The sequence below is a fragment of the Dermacentor albipictus genome, chromosome 10, assembly GCF_038994185.2.
Source record: "Dermacentor albipictus isolate Rhodes 1998 colony chromosome 10, USDA_Dalb.pri_finalv2, whole genome shotgun sequence".
In the NCBI taxonomy this organism is placed as follows: domain Eukaryota; kingdom Metazoa; phylum Arthropoda; class Arachnida; order Ixodida; family Ixodidae; genus Dermacentor; species Dermacentor albipictus.
This window is the reverse complement of record NC_091830.1, coordinates 77,684,978-77,708,860: the sequence shown is the minus strand read 5'-3', so window position 1 is coordinate 77,708,860 and position 23,883 is coordinate 77,684,978. Positions and strand designations below refer to the sequence as shown.

At 48.1% G+C, this 23,883-nt stretch overlaps 1 protein-coding gene across 1 annotated transcript in view; it reads left to right on the top strand.

Annotated features, from left to right (window-relative positions):
- The window catches only part of LOC139050701 (putative diacyglycerol O-acyltransferase Mb3761c), a 521,464-nt gene that overhangs the window by 377,333 nt on the left and 120,248 nt on the right, over nucleotides 1–23,883 (top strand). The window contains exons 6-8 of the mRNA XM_070527326.1: nucleotides 3,608–3,848; nucleotides 9,999–10,262; nucleotides 15,431–15,550. Of these exons, the coding sequence (XP_070383427.1) occupies nucleotides 3,608–3,848; nucleotides 9,999–10,262; nucleotides 15,431–15,550 (625 nt within the window). The remainder of the gene's footprint in view (nucleotides 1–3,607; nucleotides 3,849–9,998; nucleotides 10,263–15,430; nucleotides 15,551–23,883) is intronic.

Here is a 23,883-nt window from a genome sequence, read left to right as displayed (position 1 = left end):
TGTGCGGCCTGCATGGTGCAGCCACCTGGGGGCGTAGACCTTAGCGGCCAAACACAGAGCTACTATTGCCGTAACCAAGCGTGAAACATTTTAAACGTTTCAAAAGACAACGTGTCCACGATTGCGCTCCTGCCGAAAATTTACGCCACCCGATAAGTAGAATACACTCGGTTACTGCTATATTAGCTCTGTGTTTACTTGACTGAGCTCTGTGCCACCAGGCTGCTGCACCGTGCAGGAGGTTCACGTTAGCGCCTCCGCTCATCCGGTAAAATGCCCAGTCGGCTCGCACTAGCGTTTACCCGAATAACGGACGTGCTTAAACTCTTTATTGCGGCAATAATCAACTAGTGCGAAATGGCGGCCGCAAATCCGCAGATGCTAGCGTCGATCGGATACCGAGCGTCCGATACGCTGCAGCCACTTCGCTCGTCTGCCGCCTTGCTAAAAGGGACGCGCTGTCGCAGCTTAACGTATTTCCGATCGCCAAGTATGCAGCACACAACGCAACAACCGCGAACCTTCCTGCTCGCGAAAAGAAAGATCGAGACCAACGCTGACCTCGCAGCTCGCGTCAACACCGAGCCACTTGTAACACAAGCAGACGACACTTACTGTGCGGTGCCGGAAGTGCTGCAGTGCATTCATAAATAGTTCTGTATTTTCTTGCTGTAGCTTTTTTCATGGGAACAAATTAACCAGCATTCCAACTATTACGAACATTTGGTCACCATGAAGTTGAAAAAAAATTATCCATGACGCGATCTGGGTAGCCAATAGGATAGCTCGTCCAACGGGCCTCAGATGGGCAACAGGCGGCCATCGGGTTGGGGCGGCTGCAAACTCAGGGGAGCGCCGCCGCTGCGATCGCTAGCGATGCACATTTTTAAAACCCCATAATAAATTACGTGCTTTACGCGGAACGTTTGAATGTGTCACTTAATGATCAGAAGAACAGATCCTATCGACTCAGTGCGTTTGCACTCTTATAAAGGTTGCACCCTTTGGAGTGCCCCTTCTGTCACACAACGATAATCGTCATCTGCCTTGATGCGTTTCCTTTCTTCAACGCTGCAAGCCCGGTACTTTCCAGTAACGAACGGCATGCATGTTATAAGCATGATAGCATTCCCGACAGGAAAGTAGCGGGCGCGGCGTTTTCAGGAAAGGAAGCGCATCAAGGCAGATGACGATTGAGGGTACTCCTAAGGGTGTAAACTTTTCTTAGAGTGTGTACGAAATTGTGAAAATCGTTGCAGAAAGCCATAAGGCAAAGCGTGTGAGGGGGAGGGGGGGGTGAAGGATTGTGGAAGCGTGGAGTCGCCACCATGTTACTTTTTCAATGCGCTAGTTACGTACATACGTTGTCCGGCCGTTTTCCAGTCGTTTTCGAGTTTTCGGCCGTTTTCGCACCCGCCGCTGCTCGTAGCCTCAGAGCCACCGCAGCGAATATTTACTTAACGTCCTCCAGACGCCATAGTTGAAACCGTCGCCACGACATGTCCCCGTGGCGGCTCCTGTCGCAGTTGTTTTTTTGTCTGCGCTCTCTCTGAACAATACGGTAGCGGCAATACAAAACCATTGCGTCAAACTCGCATTGGATGAATCGGATATGACATCTCGAAATGACGATATCTTTGCCAGCTACGGCCGCTTTGCGTCACACCGCTTACTTGTGTAGTGCCGCGACGCGAAAATGCAGGCAAGAGCTCTACGATCCCGCGTAGGAGATTGGAGGGGGCTTTCCTTTGTTTGCCTTGCAAGCGCCATTGCTCTGTAGTACCTCCTCTTCCCCAATCATCGCTACAAAGATCGCGTCGAAAGACCGCTGCCACGCGGTCCTTCAGTTAGCGCTATGCTTTGCTCGATGGAAGATGAAAGCGGACCGCACGAAGAATGACGCTGCTAATGGTAAGCGTTCAAGGTAATTGGAAAAATGGCGGCCGTGTAGGGGCTGCAGCGAAAGGAAAATAATAGGAGCCAGCGAACGGTACCGTACCCCGAAAGGTAATTGCAGCTCCGAAACTTGGGATGGATGAAAAAGTGATGCTACCACGAACATTTTTGTTACTTGTTGAATTTTACGCAAGAAGCCCCCCCCCCCTCTCCTCAAAAAAAATCAAATAAAAGAGTACAGCCCAGAAATTTAGCCTAAATCTATTTTTATACGGAGTTCCTTGCTCGATTCACTCCCAGTTCAGCACATTAGCTGAAGTACAACATTACCTCAGGATCTGTCCTCGAACAATACTCATCTTTGCACCATTGGCGGGAGACACATAACAAGGTTTATAGGGTACATGATGCGACGAATAATCTCCTCAAGCGAAGTCCTGTTGTTTTTCTGTTGCTGGTGTGACTTCGCTAGGTGTTAAGTACCATCAAGAGCAAGAGACAGGTGGAAGAATTTCTTTTTCTCTATTGCATTTTCATGATCATATTGCACTTGTTGCTTAACCTGCTATTGGCGTGCATTTTAGAGTAAAAATACTAAAAAAGGTGAAAGAAAGTTTTTCGTGTTTTTTTAGTTCCTTCCTGATGCCTGAGGCATCTATGATCCTCGCGTAATTTTGTCTACATAAGGTAATGCCCGTAACCTAGGTAATGAACCATACCATACCCCTTAGTGCTTTGCTCAGGAAGCTGGAACCCTTTTGCGTACAGCTGGCAGTCTTGGCGCCAAGGCTTTCAAACAACTTGGCGATAAGCGCAGGAGCATTTGCGCCACCACCGCAGATGTCGAGGCAGGCAGAAACCGTCCCGGCGCCAGCTCTACTATAGCTGCAAAATTCGGAACCAAAGTGACAGCGATCATGGCGTTCAGTGAAGCGTCGGCTAGAGGCTAACTGCATTATCTTTCCGGCAACGCTATTGTGCATCATAATCCATATGATAGAAACGAGAGTCCTTAATATTGCTTTGCGCCCAAGACGTCTCTACAGCTGGGAACCTTGTACCTGCTTCTGTCAGCGACAGTTCAATTTTGTTTTTATTCAAGAGTGCGATTTGAATTGAATTGAATTTTCATTCTCCTTCAACAAATACACAAGGAAGGAGTAGCCACAAAAACCTACCGAGATTAGTAGCTTGACGAGGTGGCTGCCCCTTTACACAGCAGCAGCAGCAGTAGTTATCAAACAGTTTTCATACAAATGACTGCTTTCATACAGATGTACGGACAATGGTTGCACAACGGAACATAAGCATTTTGCAAAATACAAAAGAAAGCTTCACATTTATGAGCAAAAATATATGAAAATAGATAAATAAATGCATCATAATTCACAGGAACTGATCTCTCATTGTTTCTTTAGACAACTATGACACATCTACAGATTTGTTGGCAATTTGCAATATTTTTATCTCTCTTCACTCTTCTCGGCAGCGCATATCTTGTTCTTATTGTTAATATCTTGGGGGCAAAAGGGGGCAGCCGCTACTTTTATGAGGTGGTGGCTACTGCAGAAGAATTGATAAGTTGGCGCTCTTAAAGTTGTGGAGAAGAAAAAAAAAGTGGCGAGGAATGGGCAACACGAAAAGGAACGATGCGCACACACTGTTGTGCGACCCCCCCCCTCACTCCACGCTTCCCGATCTTTGTCCGCAGGTTCACGCGCAAGGTGATCCCCGTGGTGGGCGGCTTCACGTGGGTGGAGGACGACTCGTTCCGAATCGAAAACCACGTCCTTGAGGACAACCGCCCGGTCAAGGACAGCGCGCAGTTGCGTCACTACTTGATGGCGCTCATGTCCCGCGGCATGAACGTCAACCGACCCCTGTGGGACGTCCACGTGCTGCCGAACTACGACCGGGGCCGAGAGACCGTGCTCATCGCTAGAGTGCACCAGGTAAACGGTCAGCGTATACATCTTTCCGTCGCCACTTTTGACAGACCGTAAATTATGCGTGGTAATGGTACATAACTATGTATCAAGTGGCTGCGCAAAGCCAAGTGGCTGCTAAATGGCAAGGTGGTTCTCTGAGCCGTTTGTGTTTGCGGTATGCCTAAATATTGATCTAGTGAACAGTGCCGCGATGCGTTTGTTCAACGGGAGACTTCATTAACTGGCTTGAACCACACCTCGCACATCCCTAAACTTTGTAGAGGCTACAGTAAAAAGGTGGTTTGTAGGAATGCTTTATTGTCTGAACTAAACTGGAGTCACCTTGGGTCACGAGACGGTTTAATTTAGACGCCTTTTTCGTCTTTCCCGCTCTTTTTTTCTCTTACAATTTCTCAACAAAAGTGGTAAAAGCATACTGCTTATACAATATGTTGGAGGGTCGCCCGAAAGGTAGACCTTCCATTATAATAGCAAATGCGCAGAGAGCTATACGAAGTAAGGATAAATATCGTCCATGTAAACTCGCAGATATTCCATTACTATCTAAATTAACAAGTATGGCGTCAGCGCGCACAAGCAAACATGTACACACCACGCTCGAAGACCACGGACGCTCACTGTCAAAACGCTGGCGGCAGGAAGTCAGGCAGCAGCAGCGAGTGAAGTGAGCTTCGTGCTATGTATCACTGCAACACAAACTGAGCGGCGAGAACGCAGCAAGTACAAAAGTATGAGGTGCCTCCGCACCTAGACTCAGTCCCGGATGCACATCGCTTTCAAGATAGGGGGCGCGAGGCTGCCCAGTGCTTTCATTTTGCTCGTGCCATCTGCGCGACGGAAGACGGCGTGTTTCCTTCCCGCTTTCCTCCCTTGCCCACGCGAGGTTGAGCAGCGATCGTTGGCTCCCCTCGCGCGCTTTCACTCGCACCTACACCATGCGGCGTACGGCGACAGCGTTATCGCCCTCGGACTTTATACGGAACATGACGGTGATGGCTATGGCAGAAATGGGCCTGGAGTGCCAATGTAATTGCTATCGCAATAAAATTTATGCGCCGTACGTCACCGAAGTGCGTGTATTCTTCCCAGACCCTTTGTACAGTGTATTGCATATCGTCTTGAATTCTCTTGGAAATCAACTTGAATTACATAGCACACGCACCTCGGATATGATAGATGTCAGATGTACGTGGAACAGTATTAAGGCCAGGCACGTACCCAGGGCGCACCCCACCCCCCTCGTAAATAAGCGGCATAGCCCCTCCCCCTTTCTAGCCACGCTGTCACTCCTCACGCACATTGCTAAAGCGCCGCCAAATCAATCTTGAGACCTGACACCTATACGGCGATCAACCTTTTACCGCCTTTTTCGCTCTTTTTGAATGGCGGTAGGTATCGGCATCTCCTGGAGTGTGAAGGCCAGTTTTCTCATCTGTTCGGCGCACACGCGATTAACTCAACATGCGTTCAGTTGTCACCATATATTGCAACGGTCACGTGCATCGCTGTTCCTTCGTTAGTTCAACCTTCCTTGTTTACACTCATCAAGGGACCAGGAAGGGGATTCGGTTCCTAGCCAGCTGATATGTACGTTTGCGGAACGAGTTGCGGCTGGAAAAAACGACAGTTGCATTTACCTTTTAATTTTGCTTCATTATTTCCTCGAGTGACGGCTCGCCGGGACGCTGGTAGATCCTCTGAACCATGCGCCAGGCATATGGGTAAGATAAGGGGGAAAATAAAGAATGCGAAACGATGTGCCTCATCAAACCCTGCAATAACCCTAAACCCATAAGAAATGTCACTGTCACCTGTTACCTCGCATTGTTTTTCTCTAATTGTACAGCACTTTTCGTGCAAAATTGGCAACTGGAATCAACAGTCGTCAGGAATTGAGAAATTAAGCGATCTACTAAGGGAAAGAGCCGAGACAACAGCAAAACAGGAAGAAAAATCGAAAGTTAAAAAATTTGGCCGTTCTTTAAGAAAATATTTTTGGATCAACACATTTTTATTGAAGAAGGAAGTAAAGAAAATGCCGCCGGAAGTGAAGATCGATTCCGTGTGTTTTGAATGACACTTCTACAGTATTCAGTTGGGCCGCCTGACGTAGCCAGTTCTCTGCTGTGCTTATGTGGGTGTTTTTCTAACCTTCCGCGGTGGGCGCGGTGCGTTTAGAGCCGTAGCGTACTGCGCTCTACGCGCTTGTACGGGACCGGCGGTCACGAATGGTCAGGCAACTTCGCCAACAACAACACGAGTCGGTTTTGGCACTTCACTTGGTAGAGCAGTAAACTGAGGGATCGAAAAGAACCTGTGATGGTGCCGCAAATATATATTTCGCTGTAATTTTTGCAGAGCTAATTCGAAAAACGCCACTAGAAATCCTTATTGTATGCTGTCGCTTGCTTACTTGTTCTTGGCAGTGTTCTCCCTGTGCTTCTTTCCTGCGCGAGTCCATTTGATGTGGTTCCTTGTTTGACAAGTAAAGGAAGAGGTGTATCTTACAGGCGTACCTGTGAGATACTCCTTATTTCATTTCGCTTTTGTGGGTTTACGCGTCTTTATGGCGAATGGTGGGCATTATTCACATATATACAAGTAAAGGTATCCCCTTCCTCATTTACATTGAAAAGTTATCTTGAGTTACCCACCGCCCCCCACCCCCCCCCCCCCCCGCCCCCCAAAAAAAAAAATTGGGTACGTGCCTGATTAAGGCTGCTTAGTTATATTCTTACTGCCAGCTTTCTATCACACTGATGCCACTTCTATGTAGGCTGCCGTTTGCTCACAGACGACAAAATGCAACCACCAAGTTCATATAGAATTTCGCGAAGTTTCATGAAAATCCAGGACGCAGTTCCAATGTGACAGCCCGCCACACGATGCTACACCTTCGCCTATGCGTTTAGGCAAGGAAACGTTTTTATACTCTAATAAACCTGAGGATATTGTAACCCTGTGCGTGCACGTAGAGCCCCTGCTTCTAGCATCTAACAGCGACACGTAAACAGAAAATAGGATTTTCGCGTTCGTAACAGTCCGACCAATGGTAAAAGTCGATTTACCAACGATCATGTGTCAAGCCTGCTTTCGGGTCTTGAGAGTGCATCAAGCGCTGTCAGTAGTTTTATTCCACTTCTGGAAAAACCATCTTGATGACATTGCAGCGATATCTATTCTGCTCGAGACACGTTAATTTCACATACCTCAGAATTAACTATTTTTAATACCCTGTACAATAATATACTACGAGAAGAGCTTTATTTTCATTATCAAGTTGGCTTCCCCGTTCCTTTTATCTTTTGCTCAGGAACATATTTAGTCTCGTATGCATATATACTGTAGTAGTCGCACATGACACTGACTGCGACAGCAGCACCTGGATCTTGGTTCACCCAATTAATTAATGTGGAAAGTTCTTCTTTATAACGTGGGTGGCAATGTGGCAAAGTAACGGTATGAGTGAGTCGGCGATATCGCGATGGCCGGGCCCAGCACCGGCGCTGTACAGTGAGAGCTTTATAGCACACTCGTTGCGACCTTAGATTTGGTTTCGCCCTGTATTTGTATACAGATGCAGCTTTAGACCGTCAACATTGCCATGAGAGATAAATGATAGGCTTTATCGTGAATGTCAAAACTGTGCAGTATTTTACCGGTTTATTAAAAAAAAGAAGACAAACTGGTCCCGCTTTTCTACATGGCTTCGCATCCGCTAGACATGAGTCCAACATTATTGAATGCTATTTTCTAAGTCGCATTGCTTATGCCCTATATAACAATTTATAGAAGTAGCTTATTTTGCCTTAGAGAGGACCTCCAGCAACAAGTGTTCACATTTTCTTCTATTTTATAGCTGGACCATCGCTTCTTCTGTGAAGGCAAATCTGCCAAACCGAGTCATTTTTTAATTTATTTTTTCACTATACGGAACACGTTTCACAATTTAAAGCTTGTTACCTTTTTTCTTTTCTGCCCTTCTCCGACACCTGAATTTCTGTTTAGTTGAGTATTGAAGTACTTTCTTGCGTAGTGCTAAAGCTCGCTTCAGGCGTATTAGCAGCAAGATTTATGTTATGGAGGCTTATCGTTGATAATAGTTATTTATAGTGCTGTAATTATTTTTACCATAGTGAATGATTAACGCCTTATGATATCACAGCTTCTCATATAAAATGTTTTTATTTTAGAGAAATTAAATAGCAAATACGCCCAAATTAATACCTCCATGGAGTCGAAGAGGGCTGCAAGTGGTTTAGAGGTTCATGTTGTGGACGCAATTTGATATGTCCTGATGCTTTCGAGGTTTCGCTGGCAAAGACAGAAAATTAAATTACAGCGGATGACAACAATCAGGCTTTCTCTGCTAATCCAACGGTCAGCCTCCTAGCTGAAAATAGCAGTTCTGGACTCTTAATAGTAAACACTTCCTGCTAAAAACTGGACCGATTTGAAATTGTTGAAAGTGCGCACAATGTGGGTTTTATATAAAGGTACGTTGGCCAGTCTAAAACTTTATTGGCGTACAAATATAGAAAGTAGCAGTTTCGCCTGAAAGGCGAAGCATCGATTGCCATAAAAATTAGTGGACTGCTATACGAAATAAGTATAGCAGCTTTATGGGCCGTAAGACTTCCAGACATTTGCTTACTAACTGAATATAAACTGGTGTCAACGCGCGCAGGCAACCATGAACACGCTGCAGTCAATGAGCCCGAACGCTCGCTGTCAGAACGCCGGTGTGAGCAAGCGCGGCAGCCGCAGCGAGCGAAGTGACCTTCGTGCTGCCTATCGCTTCAACGCAAGAGCAGCGGGACCATGCACGGCGCGCGCAAAGGCATGAACCGTCTGGAGACCCCTGTCGGGATACGACCCGTTCGACCACGCGCGTCCGTGCAAAGTACGCAGTTGGCGGAGTTGAAGCCGCACCCGTCCTTCCCGCGCTGTTTCCCTGCTTTCCTCCACATATGGCGCGAAAGATTGAGGCGCGGTCGTCAGTTCTCCCTTGCGCCCGATCGCCAAATGCCCAGTTGCTGCCGGAGCACAACTTCACCCCCCCCCCTTCCCTCCCGCTATCCCATACCCCACGGTCTTTCTAGCGACGGAATACGGCGCGTTTGCTCTCCGCTTTCTACCTTCGCGCGCGCCAGACTGAGCCGCGATCGTCGACTTCGCTAGCGTCTTTTCTCTCGCACATACAGCATGCGACGCGCGGCGACATGTTATTCCTCTTGGACTTTATATGAAACATCATGGCGACAGGAAGAATACGCCTGGAGGGTCCATATAATTATTATCGCTATAAAAAGAGCACTTTCGTTGTGATTATAGTGTCCAATAATGTGACCATCATTTCTTAATGACAATGACAATGACAATGATGTTTATTTGCATCAGTACATGACGCGAGGAGCATGCAGGAAAAGCTGCCACATGGACAGCTTGACGAAGCCTCACTGACCTCATCCACACATTGGTCTAGCATTCGGAAATATTTTGTTTTTTTTAGCGACACGGCTTTAATCAGTATTTTTACTGCCAACGAAGAAAAAGAAGTCTTCCCTATCTCTGTGCTGAGGGGAATGGATGTGTTGTAGCAGGCTAGCCTAGCGGAGTGCGCATGTTGCCAACCTTTCTAAAATCACATCGTATCAAAGTTTACTGAACGCCACAAGCATGCCGATGCACGTAGGCAAGTTAGAACCTGTTCTTTTTTTTTTACTTCGTCTAGACGCTTTTCCAGGATGAAATGGCCCTAAGCTTTCATTACCACTGAAGTACGGGGGGCAGCCTTCTCTAAGGAAGCGAAAGCTCGACACGCCCGGCGTAGTAATCCTGGGGCCTATGGGATATAAAAGTGCGAACTCGTGCCCCGAAGAACAGCTCCTGTTGAGCCTTCTCCTTCTTCGGATGTGCCGTCCTATCTCTATAATGCAGGGACTGGCTACGTCCCAAGAGACCAGCGACCCATAAATTACCGCCTCCTTCTGTATCTTATTCTTCTTCTTCTTTTTCTAGGTGTGTTCCTTTTCTCTACTTTCTCTGAGCGGAACGTCAATGCCTGTTGTTAGCGAAGGGGTCAAGGTATATACTTTCTCCATCCCTGACGCGCAGGGCCTTTCTTTTCTTCTTTTCTGCCTGAACACGCAGGTGATCAGCGACGGTGTGTCGTTGATGATGCTGTTCTGCAACCACCTCTGCGACCCAGGGCCGAGTCTGAAGATGAAGCCGCGTTTCGGCGGTTCCAGCTTTCCCCTCAACGTGTGCCGAGCGCTCGTCGTCGGCCCCCTCACCTTCCTCATCTCGTGGCTCCTGCTCACCAAGCGCGATTTCAACTACCTCAAGCGGGGCTCCAAGCCGCCCGGCCGACAGAGGGTCATCGCGTGGACGGCCGGAAGCATACGCCTGTCGCAGGTCAGAAAACGAAGCGCCGGCCCACGCACTGTCTCATAGATGGCGCTCTGGACGCTGCGTAATGATTCTAGCGAAACGCGAGTCTGTAAATTTTTACGATGACCATGGTTCACGCGTGTGCGAGGCGCTCTGCACAAGCACGTATGAGGCGATCTTATTCTATGCAGAAGTATTGCACTAGCTTTCTGTATCATTCCTGATGTTGCCTTTTTGGTTGATACCAGCCTGCCCGTTCCTTTTGGTTTTTAGCTAGGTAGCTTTAGGGTCTGTAACACCGTAATAAAATTATCAGGCACCGTGTGGTAAGGGCAAAAATAATGCTATTGAGATCTCTCTGTGCGCAGGAACGCAGCATGTGTTCTCGCATGTCGTAATTGGTAAAGTTCAACTCTTCGATTTGCTATCGAATCTGTTGTAAAAGTCAGACATTTGTGGCGTCGCACATTGAATTAAAAGCATAGGCTACGGAGCATGCCCTTGTGTGATCTTGTATGCAGTTAAACGTGCCACAGCGCTATCTATCCCATAGTAGCCCATCTATCCCATAGTAGCCGCCCGTTTCAAGGCCGACCCAGAACTCAGCCAAAAGACGTATCGGGCACTTTGAACGGGCTTGGCTAATTGTATGAACAGACCAATTGGACGAGGAGTTTCGCTACGCCACAGCTGCCGCAAAGCATGCCGCTAGTGGTAATTTTGGGGGGCTGAAGGAAAAATATATGGTAAGATTTTCATACAAAAAGATAGAAAGTTGGGCGAGTTGGCAGGGCAAGATGACCTTGGATTGTAGAGCGAAGTGACACGGACAGAGACTACAAGCAGACAGGTCGAGCGGTCATCCTGTCTTCTCCTAGTCTCTGTCCGCGTCACTTCGCTCTACAATCCAAGAATTTTATGTTATGCGTGTATCATGACAAGCCCACTTACTATTGAGATGAAAGTGCCGATAGGTGGCAACAAAGAGAGAGAGAATGAAGAGGAAAGGCAGAAAGGTTAACCAGATTGGTCGTGACAATGAAATTGCCTACGCTTGAAGTGGGGCTAAGGAAAAAAAAAACCGGCCCGAATTTTCTCCGGAAATTCACTAGAAAAACCTACAAAGCCATTGTCCTTGGCATGCCCCTCAATATAGGCTCCATCCAGTGAACAGGCGGCACCACTGAGCAGCAGCGGTGCCGCGCTGCTCAACGCCGCCTGTGGCGAGCGGCGCAACACTGGGAAGGTGGGAAGACCGCGAAATTTAATCTTCGTGCATATGTCGCCGAAGGCCGCACCTGCCGTGATTCGGCATTTTTTGTGTGCATGTAGGTGCAAGCGGGGTGCTCGGTGATGGTGCGGGTTTAGCCATGTTAAAGGAACAGGAGAGTACTTTCATGCTGCAGCGTTAACCAGCGGAGACAAGCTGTACGCCACTTCGCAAGTTCTTTCCGCGAAAGGAGTGGACGACTTGGACGTTCACGCCAAATGCCGTTCGCAGCAGGGAAAACTACTGTGCGATGTCATCCTGCACATGAGTAAAGCCTACTGTGATACTAACGTCGAAGCCTCTAAACGGGCACCCTGAAAACGTTGGGCTTCTAAGAGGTCAACCGATTTTTAATCGACGCGTCGCTGTTGACGATGCGTGCCCGATTTCGCTCCGGCGTGTTGTAAGCCGCAACCTATCATTTGGTACCCATGTGAGATTGGTACTTCAGATCGCCATGCAGTTACATCTGAACCGGGTACATCTGCACGGTCACTTTGGATCGCGATTTTGTCGATATGTGTTCAGTCAATCGCGATGCGCGCATCGAGTTCGAGCATCACCATAGCGATCGTGGCTGTCGTCAGCACCGTCATACCGAGTCAGCTAAACTAACTCGAATCGAATTGTTGGACCGTGCAGTAGTGACCGTGCTAGCTCGAAATTGATGAATTTGATCCGGTCGGGCTCGATCTTGACTGAAAGTGACTGTGTGACACCGCGGTACTCTAATGTTCTCTGTGCCTCGTCGTCGTCTGGCAAAGCGCCAAACAAAAGCTTTTGCGGATTTAAAGCAGTTGTAAGCGGTCTGTCGTGGCTCACTTCTAAACACGGAATCGGGACCTACTCGCCGGCGTAGTCGGCGCAACTACGAGTCGCATCTCGCGGCAATTAAGTGGGACAAAGGAGCCCTCATTTATCAGGTCTTTTTATTCGTCATATTATTCTCTTCAGCTTGCCGCACTTTACAGAAGTCCAGAAAAAAGCGTATGGTTGTTGTCAGCACGACTTTTGGTTTGGCTTATTTCTCCACTGACGAAATGATTGCAGTATATCCTGGTTGATTCCTTTGGGACCCATTCGGAGCCTGCTGCAGCTAAAGATGATATTTATTACTGAGGAGGTCTGATTTATATGACACAGATGTTCGTTTTTCATCATGTACAATGATCCTGGTTCATTATGCCCTTCTCATAGGGCCTGATTTCGCTTGCAAATTCCTTTGCTTGCGTACGCGCTTTGCTTTCGCAAGGCAAATTTGCAAATGTAAAGTCGCAAGAAAAGTCGCACCGTGTGAAACTGCTCCTCTGACGCCAGCAGACGAAAGTAGTATCGTCTATGAATGAGTGCTCGCCAGCATAAAATAAGCGTCCTCAGCATAAAATATTGCTCATCACACACGCCAATATTTTGCTGATCATACCAAATGCTAAGCGTACACTAAGCAGTAGTCGAATCGGCACATTCGGGACAAAAGAATTTTAAATGTTGAGCGGTAGACCCGACCACGACTGCTGCCGTCGCACAAACTGCGAAATGCGCACTTATAGCACGATTTACAAAACAAACCCTTCACAGAATTATGATGCAGAAGCTGACTTACCTCCCTCTCCTCACAGCTGCGATCCATTTCTTTCGCCGTTCTAGTTGTGAAGGCTTGCTAGGAAACATCTACCAATTTATCCCCGGCTGGCCATCATTCGTGGCTGAGTGTCTTACGCAGCATATGGACGGTTCCACTCGTTTTTTTCCGCACCTCCATAATTTATACGCTTGTCCATGAAGCGCATGCCATTGAACTGTCGAAAGACGTATCTGAAAAAAAAAGAGGGGAGGGCCAATTAAGAAGGCAATACGTCCCCGACCGTTCCCGCAGTGCCACCTTCCCAGAGTTGTCGCTTCGCTGCGGCAGATGGCGCCAGAGTAGCCACGAACTTGACTGTACGCAACCTATTGCCTATAATCCAAGTAGAATGAGGTAGCGGCAGAGACTACCATCATCACAGTGGAGACACAACCTCTACGCATGCGCTCTGAACGCGGTCGAATCGACCTTTTGGAAATTACCCCTCGACGCAAGGCGCGGACTGCGACTGCAGGAGAGAAGCGCAAAGCTAACGGGGCACTTGGATAGACAGGACGTGAGACTGAGCGGACCTCACAGCAAGGAACGTCGCGTGTATCGGGACTCCGGCATTGCCAGGAAAACAGCAAAGTGCAGGCATGAAAACACAATGCCCTACATACCCTCGTCAAGGCCGCGCCGTGAAGTGACGCTCCATCAGCTTTGGCTGCGTCTGTGTCGGGAATCCCGTGCAGTCGTTCACAAATTGTTCCCTTTAGTTTAATACTACACATGTTTATGTATGTATAAATTTTGATCGATACAGCCGTTCTCACTTGATATAATTTCGCAACGCCTTCTTAGAGAATCGTAAGGCGTTTTCTATAGACGGATGTGAATATCACTGGACCGCCAGTATTGAAGGTGCACCGCTTTCCGATATGTTTAGAGCACCTGCGCCGAATGCAGTGCCACCTGACATTTGTTGCACATTCAGTTGATGGTGTGTTCCTAATCGGTTTACCATCCTCACATTGGCACCTAGTGTCCTCGTGTGCGCCATACAATGACCCCCCAGCGATGTAGGATGCGGAAGGAAGGAAGCTACGCGGCTCGTAATCTATACTCTGGAAAAGCCGCATTGTTTTCAAGAAGTTCGTCGTTACGCTGGTTGATGTGTCATGATACTGAAGAATAGTTCCCAAGACGCCGACAACAGTAAGTGTTGCAAGATGCCGGTTCCCAAAACTCAGCTTCGCCTCGCTGTTGCAGTGTGACGCGGTGAAGCATACGCGGAGTATTGCGGTGAGGCATACCAAGAGTGCGAAGAGACAATTGTCACAGGACACAGTATGTATTCTTAAATTATAGACGAGTGCACCCACCCTATCCTGTCGCAGTACGAGCACCGATAGGCCTAATAATTGAACTGGCAGGCCTTCAGAGCAATTTCGGAGGTGCGTGTGGCAATTTGAGCCCTTGAGGGCAGTAAAAGGTGAGTACTTCGAAAGGTCGGTCGGGTATCGGCGACAAAAGTTGCAGTTTTACGCCAAATCGACTCGTATCTATTTGCGGAGGCCACACGACACACGGGAAGCCGACAAACCGCCTCACAACGAAAGCAAGTGCACGGGACAATACGAAACTTGTTCTCGACTGCCATCATTATCTTTGCGACACACCGTACTGAGGCACCACATCTTGGCGCCGTTCATGGACGCATAGTCTCTTGTCGAGCCTCTAGCATTGCTTTTGGGCGTAATACACATTTTGTCCAGTGCGGTAAAGCATATCAATGCACATCTGTCGTTTGGAAGTTGGAAATTGTTCTAAGTCATTTCTAACTTTATCTCTTTCTTGCGCGCAGGCACATATCTTTGTTTTCGTTAGCCTGCAAAATTTTATTTACGTGTTTACAAAATTAAGTGCCTTGCCTACCGAAATAAAAGTGTTTGCAAGATATTGTGCATGGTACATGGTTCGTCGGAAGGCAAGCTTAGCTTTCTATCTTGCTTCACTCTTGAACAGCACTTACTGATTGCACAGTAATAAAAAGTTTCGCCAAATGGCTACAGGTCACTGCTGTGCTGCTCCAAATGTTCCAAAAAGGCTGATTTTCCTACTGCGAAACTGCTCCAAAACGAAAGTTTTCCTGCTCCAAAAATTTGCTCCATGTCCTAAAGTGGCGGGACCACCAATGGGATAGAATTACACCAACCTATGTGCAATAGCCTCAACACTTGCGAATGTGAGGTATAAAAAGCCCTTCACTCTGCGTGATCAGGAATAGAATTGTACGCGGTGGCTACGGCACCCGATCCGCTTGCTTCAAGTTTTCTGCCGTTGCGACTGCCGCAGGTCTACCGCATCAAGCAGATCACGCGGAGCACCTTCAACGATGTCCTCATGACGGCCATGTCCGGATCGCTGCGCTGCTTCTTCAAGAAGCACGGCGTTGTCAACCCGCCCGACATCAAGGTGAGATCTCGCACGCTTTCTGCACGCGCTGAATGGAGTGTAGTGTATCTGGCAATGTACAAAAATACGAACCGTTAATCAGTTTTCTTTGCCAACGTTGAAGAAAAGCTAGTTTTGCGTTGCACTGTTTCTGTTAGTACGTTCCGTTAGGAAAGGAATGTCATCCAAAAATGCTGGATGAGTTGTTCTCTTCCGCTATTCGGCCGCCCCGTGTCACTCCCCAATGACCGCAACCGCTAAGCTCCTGAGTAAAACTTCTAAATTAGCAGTACGCCGATGGCCCAAATGACGCAGATTAGCGCGCTCGACTACATGCATGAACTGCATGAGCGGCGCCGCCCGAACGTCACACCCATTATTGAAACACAACCACTGCATCTAAATGCTTAGAACTGCTCGACCACTGTATGCGCGGCTGGGTATTGGCGTGGAAACCTCCATATAGACACCTTCATTAGGTCCAGTGCTATGCCATCAAAAAAAAAATTAAGTTGGAAAGGCTATAGTGATTGCAGACGCGTAATGTTCGCAGTAGAACTGTGAACATATTTAGAGACGTGCAGACCTCAATGTAATTTTCATCGTGTTTTCTGCCGGGCGTTTCGGTTCTGTGCGCAAAAGGCGCGACTGACAATTGTATTACAGTATCTCGACAAGCCAAAGTCAAACATTGGCTCATTATGTGCTCCCGGTTTATGCTCTTGAACATGTAAATCTAAAAGAGTGCCCTGTGTTTGCTGTCCCTGACGTCAGCATATAGGAGCAGCAGCACTAACAGCGGCACCTTGCGAATGTGTTTTCAAACAAAACATGCAGAGCTCTTATCGTAATGCGGAGCTTCTTTAAAGTAACAAAGTGGCCTAAATGTTTAGGCAGCAACGTAACATTGAGGAAGCAGTCATATTTTTTATTGTTTTGTAATGTCGCTACCCGTACAGCTGTAGAATATGAGGACATTTAGGATTTAATGCAGTTGAATTGCTGCCTAAACTTGAACTGCTGCCTAAAAAGGTGGAACATACTGTACGCTATAAGTATGGTACATAATATGGTACATGATCTGTAATATTCCTAATCTGTCGCTGTTCTCAAGTAAGCTTTAGCGTTAACAGAGACGGGGGGGGGAGGATTAGGAGGAAAGGACACTGCACTCGAAGCTGCTTTTAAATAGCCCGGTCAAGTGCTCCAGGAAGCGTGTGGCCGTCTGTACTCCTAAAGTGCAAGTTCTTTCACTCCTACGTGGGTAGGCTAAATGCACCAGCAGGACAGTACTTACTCTACGGCAGTGATTCCTACCAGCGGCGTATCCCTCCACTACAGACGTGCCGAATCCTTTAATACTTCATTCTTCTTATCGTCGTTTCTACCTAAAAACTGTTTCTTTTACTCGGTGCTTCTTCTCTATGCTTAGGCTCAGGTTCTCATAATCATCGTTACCCAATTTACGTCCACTACAAGACGAGGTTTTCTCCCAGCGTGTTCAAATTGCCTCTGTCTTGCGCCAGCTGACGCCCTCATAATACATGCAAATTTCCTCCTTCCTTCACACTGTGGCGTCCACTGCCATCCCCGACTACGTTTCACATCCCATAGAAGCAATTCTGTAAGTCCATAACACCATCAATTATCTGCTCTACGCGTAACATGATTGCCCAGATTCATGTCTTTCTCTTAATATCAACTAGAATATCGGCCATCTTCCCATTTTCTTTCTAAATTCACATCTGCGCCTTAACGTACGTTACGCGTATCCTTTTTCGTTTTTTATACCGGCAGTTGTACTCTTCCTATGCGCAGTTCGTTTCTGTTCCTTCAAATTCACAGCACGAATAGACACTCTCAGCTGTTTTAAATTCATTTCTCGCTTCTTCACCTCCCCATATAACCCCGCGCCTCAGTACATGCTGGACACGAACTTCGCGACTACGTGCAGACAGCAGGTGCGTAGGATTACTGGAGAAAGGAGAGGGGAGAAACGCGCGAAGCGATTTCCTCGCGATTTCGCCTTGTTTCGCCACAATTCAACTCTTTCGACTGCGTGAATCTCCGTCCGCCAGGTCCTTGACAGTGAAGTGCAAGTGCAAGTCAGTGCACGCGTTCGAACTAAACCCCTTCCCGACGACTTTGCTTTACGCACACTCAATATTCTGCAAGCATTCCAACCGGTCCAGTTCACATTTTCGATGTAAATTCTATGAAAGCTCTGCTCTAGCTGTCCTGACTTACAACGCGCTGATTGCATACGCGCGCTCTGAAGGCTATTTGCCTTACGTGAAGGCGCCTCTGCTGGCGTGGATTCGCTTGTTTTACTCGAGAAACTCGCCCCCCCCCCCTCCCCAGGCAATTCCGCTCCCGCCTTCTCTGTACACTCGAAACTAACCGAAGAGAAAAACCTGATTTCGTTTCGGCCCGGGCACTGTGTCCGAGACCTCACGGGTTCCCTGTACGGCGTGTGAATACGCAAGCTCGCGCGCAGCACTTGTGAATTCTAGACGCACGCCTACGCATCTTTCTCCGCATTCGTAGCGTGCGTAAGCATTTTCTGGCGACTGTACGTGTTTTCTAAAGTTAGGGGCGACTCGAGAGGAGAAAACAAGCCAGCTGGCAGTCCACCACTTCAGGCAGTCAGTCTCGCGAGGCGCTGCACGTGATTCCGTATCTAAACGACGTCGAACTGGGTTATAGTCGCGTTCCGCTCGAGTATGGAACCGAACCTTGTAGTCCGGCCCGATCCTTGTATACCGGTAACAGTAATATAACTGTTCGATCCATTGCCGCAGTCTCATTGAAAGTAAGAAATAATGAATTTTCACGTTGATCATGGAGACCCGCTGCAGTGGTACGTTGTTTCTGGCTGCCTGCACGAAAAGCGCAATCGTGCTGTCGCAATATCTAGCGCATGCGCGATTTCCACGTGGAGGGTTACAAGGCATCAATAAACTTCATCTTTAATGCAAAAAAATAACCTGACTATCTCCAAGTGATAGAAAAGAAGATTAGCTTGGTTTGTCGCGCTACGTAGTATTTGCATATTTTTAATGTTTCACTCAAGTTGCGAGAAACTCCCGGTATATCCCTCAGCTGCTCCACGAAACCGTCATCTATATCTTCGCGGTTGAGAAAATCCAATGACAATTCCCTGTGTACCTTGTCATATGCTCCTATAATATCTAGGAATGATATCCTTAAAGGTCTATTCGGAGCTACTGAAATATCTATGCCCCGAGTTAGTCCGAGCACGTTACCCTCTAAGCGTATACCTTTCTGTACACATTCTGTAGTTACTCCAGTGTGCCATATTTTCCCACCCATCTCGACAGTTCTAATTTTATGGCCTGCATTCCTATTCTCTATACACTGACGTTACTGTAATTGTACGTACGAGCTCGTGTAATACTTATCGCCTTTGCCTTTGTAGAAGAGGTTTATTTTGCTTTCTCGCCATCCAACCGGAATTTTCTTCGTTCTAATCACTTACTCTATAGCATTAGTCCACAGTGCCTTGCTCTTCGGACCTAGGTTTTTCATTAACGGTAATGTGATTTCATTGGGTCCTGCGGCCGTGCTATGAGGGAGATTTTCTCCTGTTTTTTTTTTTTCAGCAAAATTATTCTGCATTAAATTTTCATCTCTGAGGCTTCTCTGTTGCTATATACTGGGTCGGTCTCAGTCTGAGGTACGTTTTCTTGCATACCGAAGTTACCCATAATATTGTCTCTGATGCACCGCAGCGCATCGTCTCATTCAGAGATGTTACCGTTGTAAGGACAAATACGGACGCCAGCAAAAGACGTGGAAGAAGACTGTTATTCGTGCTCGTGGTCGCCCTGCTTCGCCGCAGAGCGGACCGCTTTGGTCCCAGTCATAAACCACGCCTGCGTATGAACGTGTGCTTGCATTTGTTGGAGGCGCTGGATTATCTCGCGGGATCGCCTACGTGTGATATGCCTAATCTGTGCTATGTTTCTCTCTTTTTTCACGAGCGGTCGTCGCCCCGAACACTGACATACCTGCTTTCTCTTCTACTCTCGTGCCTCACTCTTGCGACTCTGCTGCCTGTACTACTGTTCTGTTGTCTCCATCTGAAGCCTTCGCCTCGTGCACTAACTTGTTGCTGTAACTGTTTTGCCCTTCTGACATGGGAAAGTTTTTGATGAGCAATTTATGTTACTAATCGGTTACCTTCATTAACTACTTTATTACGTGGTGAATTTCTGGGTTGACTTGCGGACATCGACTCCGGTTGTCCTCATCAATTGCCTATTGACGTGACTGACCTACCTGTCGCCAACATCACTCCTGCTACCTCAGCTGCTTCGTCATCTTCAGGTGTCGTCAACACATCAGCGGATTCCCAGCTCTACGACAACCAACACGCCCCGCCCTTGGAGCTCCTCAACCGGTTTCAGACATCTCTTGACCACCAACAACTTTCCTTGGGCCGCGATTCCGTCATCATTCACCAAATCGACACCTGCACCCATGCACCTGTGTGCCACACCCCCTTTCGAGTCTCGTACGCAGAATGCCATAGCATTAATGACCCGGTGAGCGACATGCGTCACCGTGGCGTGATACAGCTCTGACTCAGACTTTGGGCCTCCCCTGTCGTACTGGTGAAAAAAAAGGTTACTAGCGTCAGGTTCTGTCTGGGCTATCGGCGCCTTAATAAAATCATACGCAAAAATGCTTATGCCCTGCCCCGAATCGGTGACGCCCTCTACTACCTAAGGAGCAGAGTTTTTCTCTTCACTGTATCTTATATAGGGGTACTGGCAAGTACCTATGGTTGTAGCTGACCGCCCCAAGACTCGAATTTGTAGCACCCGAAGGGTTATGCGAATTGAACGATATAGAATTCGGCCTTTCTGACGCGCCTGCCGCTTTCGAACGCCTCATGGACGACATACTTCGAGGTCTCAAATAGCACACATGCCTTTGTTGTCTGGACGATGTAGTAGTCTTTTCGAGGGACTTCGAAAAGACAAGGGACTTTACTTGCCTTACAGACGCTGAGGTGCAGCTAAATTTAAAGAAGTGCCGATTTCTACACGCCGGCTCATCATCTGAGACCATGTTGTCCGCGGGAATGGTGCTCTTTCAGACCCCGCAAAGCTTCGAGTAATATTTCTCAGGCCGATCACGATGAAAGAACTACGCAGTTTTATTGGCCTTTGTTCATATTTTCGCCGATTCGTCCGCAACTTTGCGTCCATCATTGCCCCTTTGACAGAGCTTTTTGCCGACAACCAAGGCGTCTCGGCTTGGTCTCCCGCTTGCGTCGGCGCATTCGATACATTACGCCATCTCATAACCTCTCCTCCTATTCTGCGCCGTTTTGACGCGGACGTTCCTCAGGAATCCTCACGGACGCTAGTACCGTCTACCTCGGCGCTATTCTTGCCCAACGCAAATCTGGCTTCGACCAGTGCGTAGTCTCTTACGCTAGCCGCACTCTCACTATTCTGTTACGGAGAAAGAATCTTTCACCATCGTTTCGACGTTATGTGTAGGGCTGACAATTCGACGTCGTGACTGATAACAATGCCAGGTGCTGTTTGTCTTCCTTCAAATATCCAACTGGTCGCCTGGCTCGTTGGGCACTGCGTCTCCAAGACTATGATATTCGTGTCGTCTACAGGTCCCGCCGTGAACATGCGGAAGCCGACGCCCTTGTCCCGCTCTCCGCTTCCCCATAAGCCTGGTCTTGCGTCTGTGCCCAGCTACGATTCCGCTTCACTTACATGCAGCACATACCATCCGAGCAGTGCCAGGATACTTATTTAGCCTCTCTCCAAAAGTTCCTGTCCGACCCGTCGCCGCATACCACCAACAGCACGCTTCGACGCACTGCTCGTCACTTTATCATCTGCGATGGGCTTCTATACTGCCTCAATTACTGATCTGATGGCCGTAAATGGCAGCTGGTGGTTCCTCGTCGTGTACATTCAGACACGTGTGCATCCTTTTATGCGGACCCGCAATGTGCCCTTGAATGATTGTTAAAAACCTGCGCACGCTTGCGGCTTCGGTACTACTCGCGCCGAATATACCACTTCGCCCGGCGGTACATCCGTTCGTGCTACGAGTACCAACGCCGCAAGAGCCCACCTTTCGCGACTACTGGGCCACTCCAACCCCTGGCCTGTCCTAGACGCTTTTTCGACAGCATGGGAGTTGATTTGTGCGGGCCCCTTAGTACTGCAAATGGCAACCGCTCGGTCATCGTCGCTGTGGACCAACTCAATCGCTACGCCGGAACTTTAGCGCTTCGGTCTGCCACATGACGTGAAGTCGCCTTCTTCATCCTTCCTAAAGTCGTTCTTCGGCACGGTGTGCCTCGTGGGCTACAGAGTGATTGCGGACGTTCCTCCCTCTTCAAAGCCGTTCAAGCCTTTCTACACTGCTAGCAAAAGTTAGCCGAGATTGGAGGTTTCGTCGCTCATGCGCTTTGAAAACTACATTGCACTAAACAACTTACTCTGGCGTGCTGGAGTAAAATGCGCCACATTACACCGCTTCACTACCACCTCTAAGAGAGGTAGTAAAAGGATGTCGTTAGCCGACTTAAGGAAGTGCGCTGTTTTAGATGACGTGTATGGAAACCATTCATAGAACGTTTAAAACCACGTCATCTAGAACCCTGCTCAAGCTCACGTGATTAATTACTGCTATTGTTCTCCGCAGGACCCCGGAAGATCCGTCCCTTCCAGTTAATCTTATATTCGGTGACAGGCACGGCCCCGCTTTCGGAAAACATGCGGGGGTGGCGCATCGGCCAAAATACTCCTGTGTTGACTTTAGGGGGAGCCGAAAAGAAGTGCGTACGGCAGCGTGAATCACATAAGTGCTTGCTTTGGCGCACAACTCATCAATTTATAATTTTCAGTTGGTTGAGTAGTAGAAGCTGCGTACGAAGCATTGCCCTATTTTTTTGTTTACACGTGCTTGCAAGCAGTACGCCTGTTTCACTTTCGCCAAAGCTCCAGCTGCCGTAGCAAGCCAGCCATCGCGATGTTTTTCGTCTTTGTTTCCTACGCTGCGAGGAAAGATGGTTCCACCTTTTCGAAATGCGCTGACATATCTCTAAAAGACGACACTTTGCGCCAGAACCGGTGAGCTTTCAGAAATAACGCTCAGGAATAGCCTCAGAAACTTTGTGAAAGTAGTAAGAAATAGTCCGAGTATCTTCGCGAACAACCTTCACACGGATAAGAAAAATACTCCCGTTTTTACATGCAATAAACACGGTCAGCTGGGGAGTAAATTTTTTTATCCCAGCTGGTACGTAGTATAAGAAATCCAGGAACGGGAATGCGATAGGAGACTAGTGATTTATTCCCATTTCGCCGTTATTTTTGTTTACAGTGTACGTGAATGCAAAATCGTCAGTCACGCTGCCAGCGCATATCATCCGAAGGCCAGCGAAATGAGTGAGCGCTGTGGTCGCGAACTAGGCGACATGCTTGCCTTGTACGTTTCAGCTATCCACACCAATTTGGACTAGATGCTACCCTTCGTTACCTACGCTTACAACAGCGTCACTCTGTCTACCACAGGATTCTCTCCGTTCTTCCTGCATTACGACCGTGAGCCTTCCTCCTTCATGGAGGCTATCCTCCCATATCACCCTGGTGCCTCTGAGTCATCGACAGTATCTGAAGTCGTAACCTATGCTGAGGAATGTCGCCAGCTGGCGCGCCCAGTTGCATCGTAATTCCAGGCCTGCCAGAACGACTCACGACACAGCTCCTCTTCGCTGTCATACTCACCTGGTACATTGGTGTGGCTCTGTTTTCCCTTCTCCGAACCCGGCCTTTCGCTAACTTACTGCCTAAGTATGGCGGCTCTTAATCATCAGAGGTTCCCTGTCAACTGAGCCGTCAGCCGTCCCTGTCAACTGAAACGTCACTGAGCCCCTCCAGCCATCTAGGGACCAATGGTGCCGCGGCCGCTAAACATTTCATGTCGAATGGCTGAAACCGCACTACAACCCGTCAGCGTCTCCGTTTCCTTAGGTCGCTCGGCTGGCTCCTTTTCCCCGTCTGTATCGGCTGTAGCCGTCTGCAAGTTTTTAGTTGGAGCTCCGCATGCTCTCGCCCGGTTCCAGAATCTTTTCGCTGCGCCTTTGTCTCTTTTGCGAATGTTATTCACCAAACCTTCACTTGTGCATCTAATTTTCTCTTGCACGAGCTCACTCCCCACCGTTATTTTTCTCTTTATATTTGTTCCATCTAAGCAGTACCTATTTTTCTTTTAATCCCAACTTATTGGCTTCTCGATGATTCCTAGAAGCCTGCTTACGCTCTTGTATAGCGCGCTTTACTTAGCTG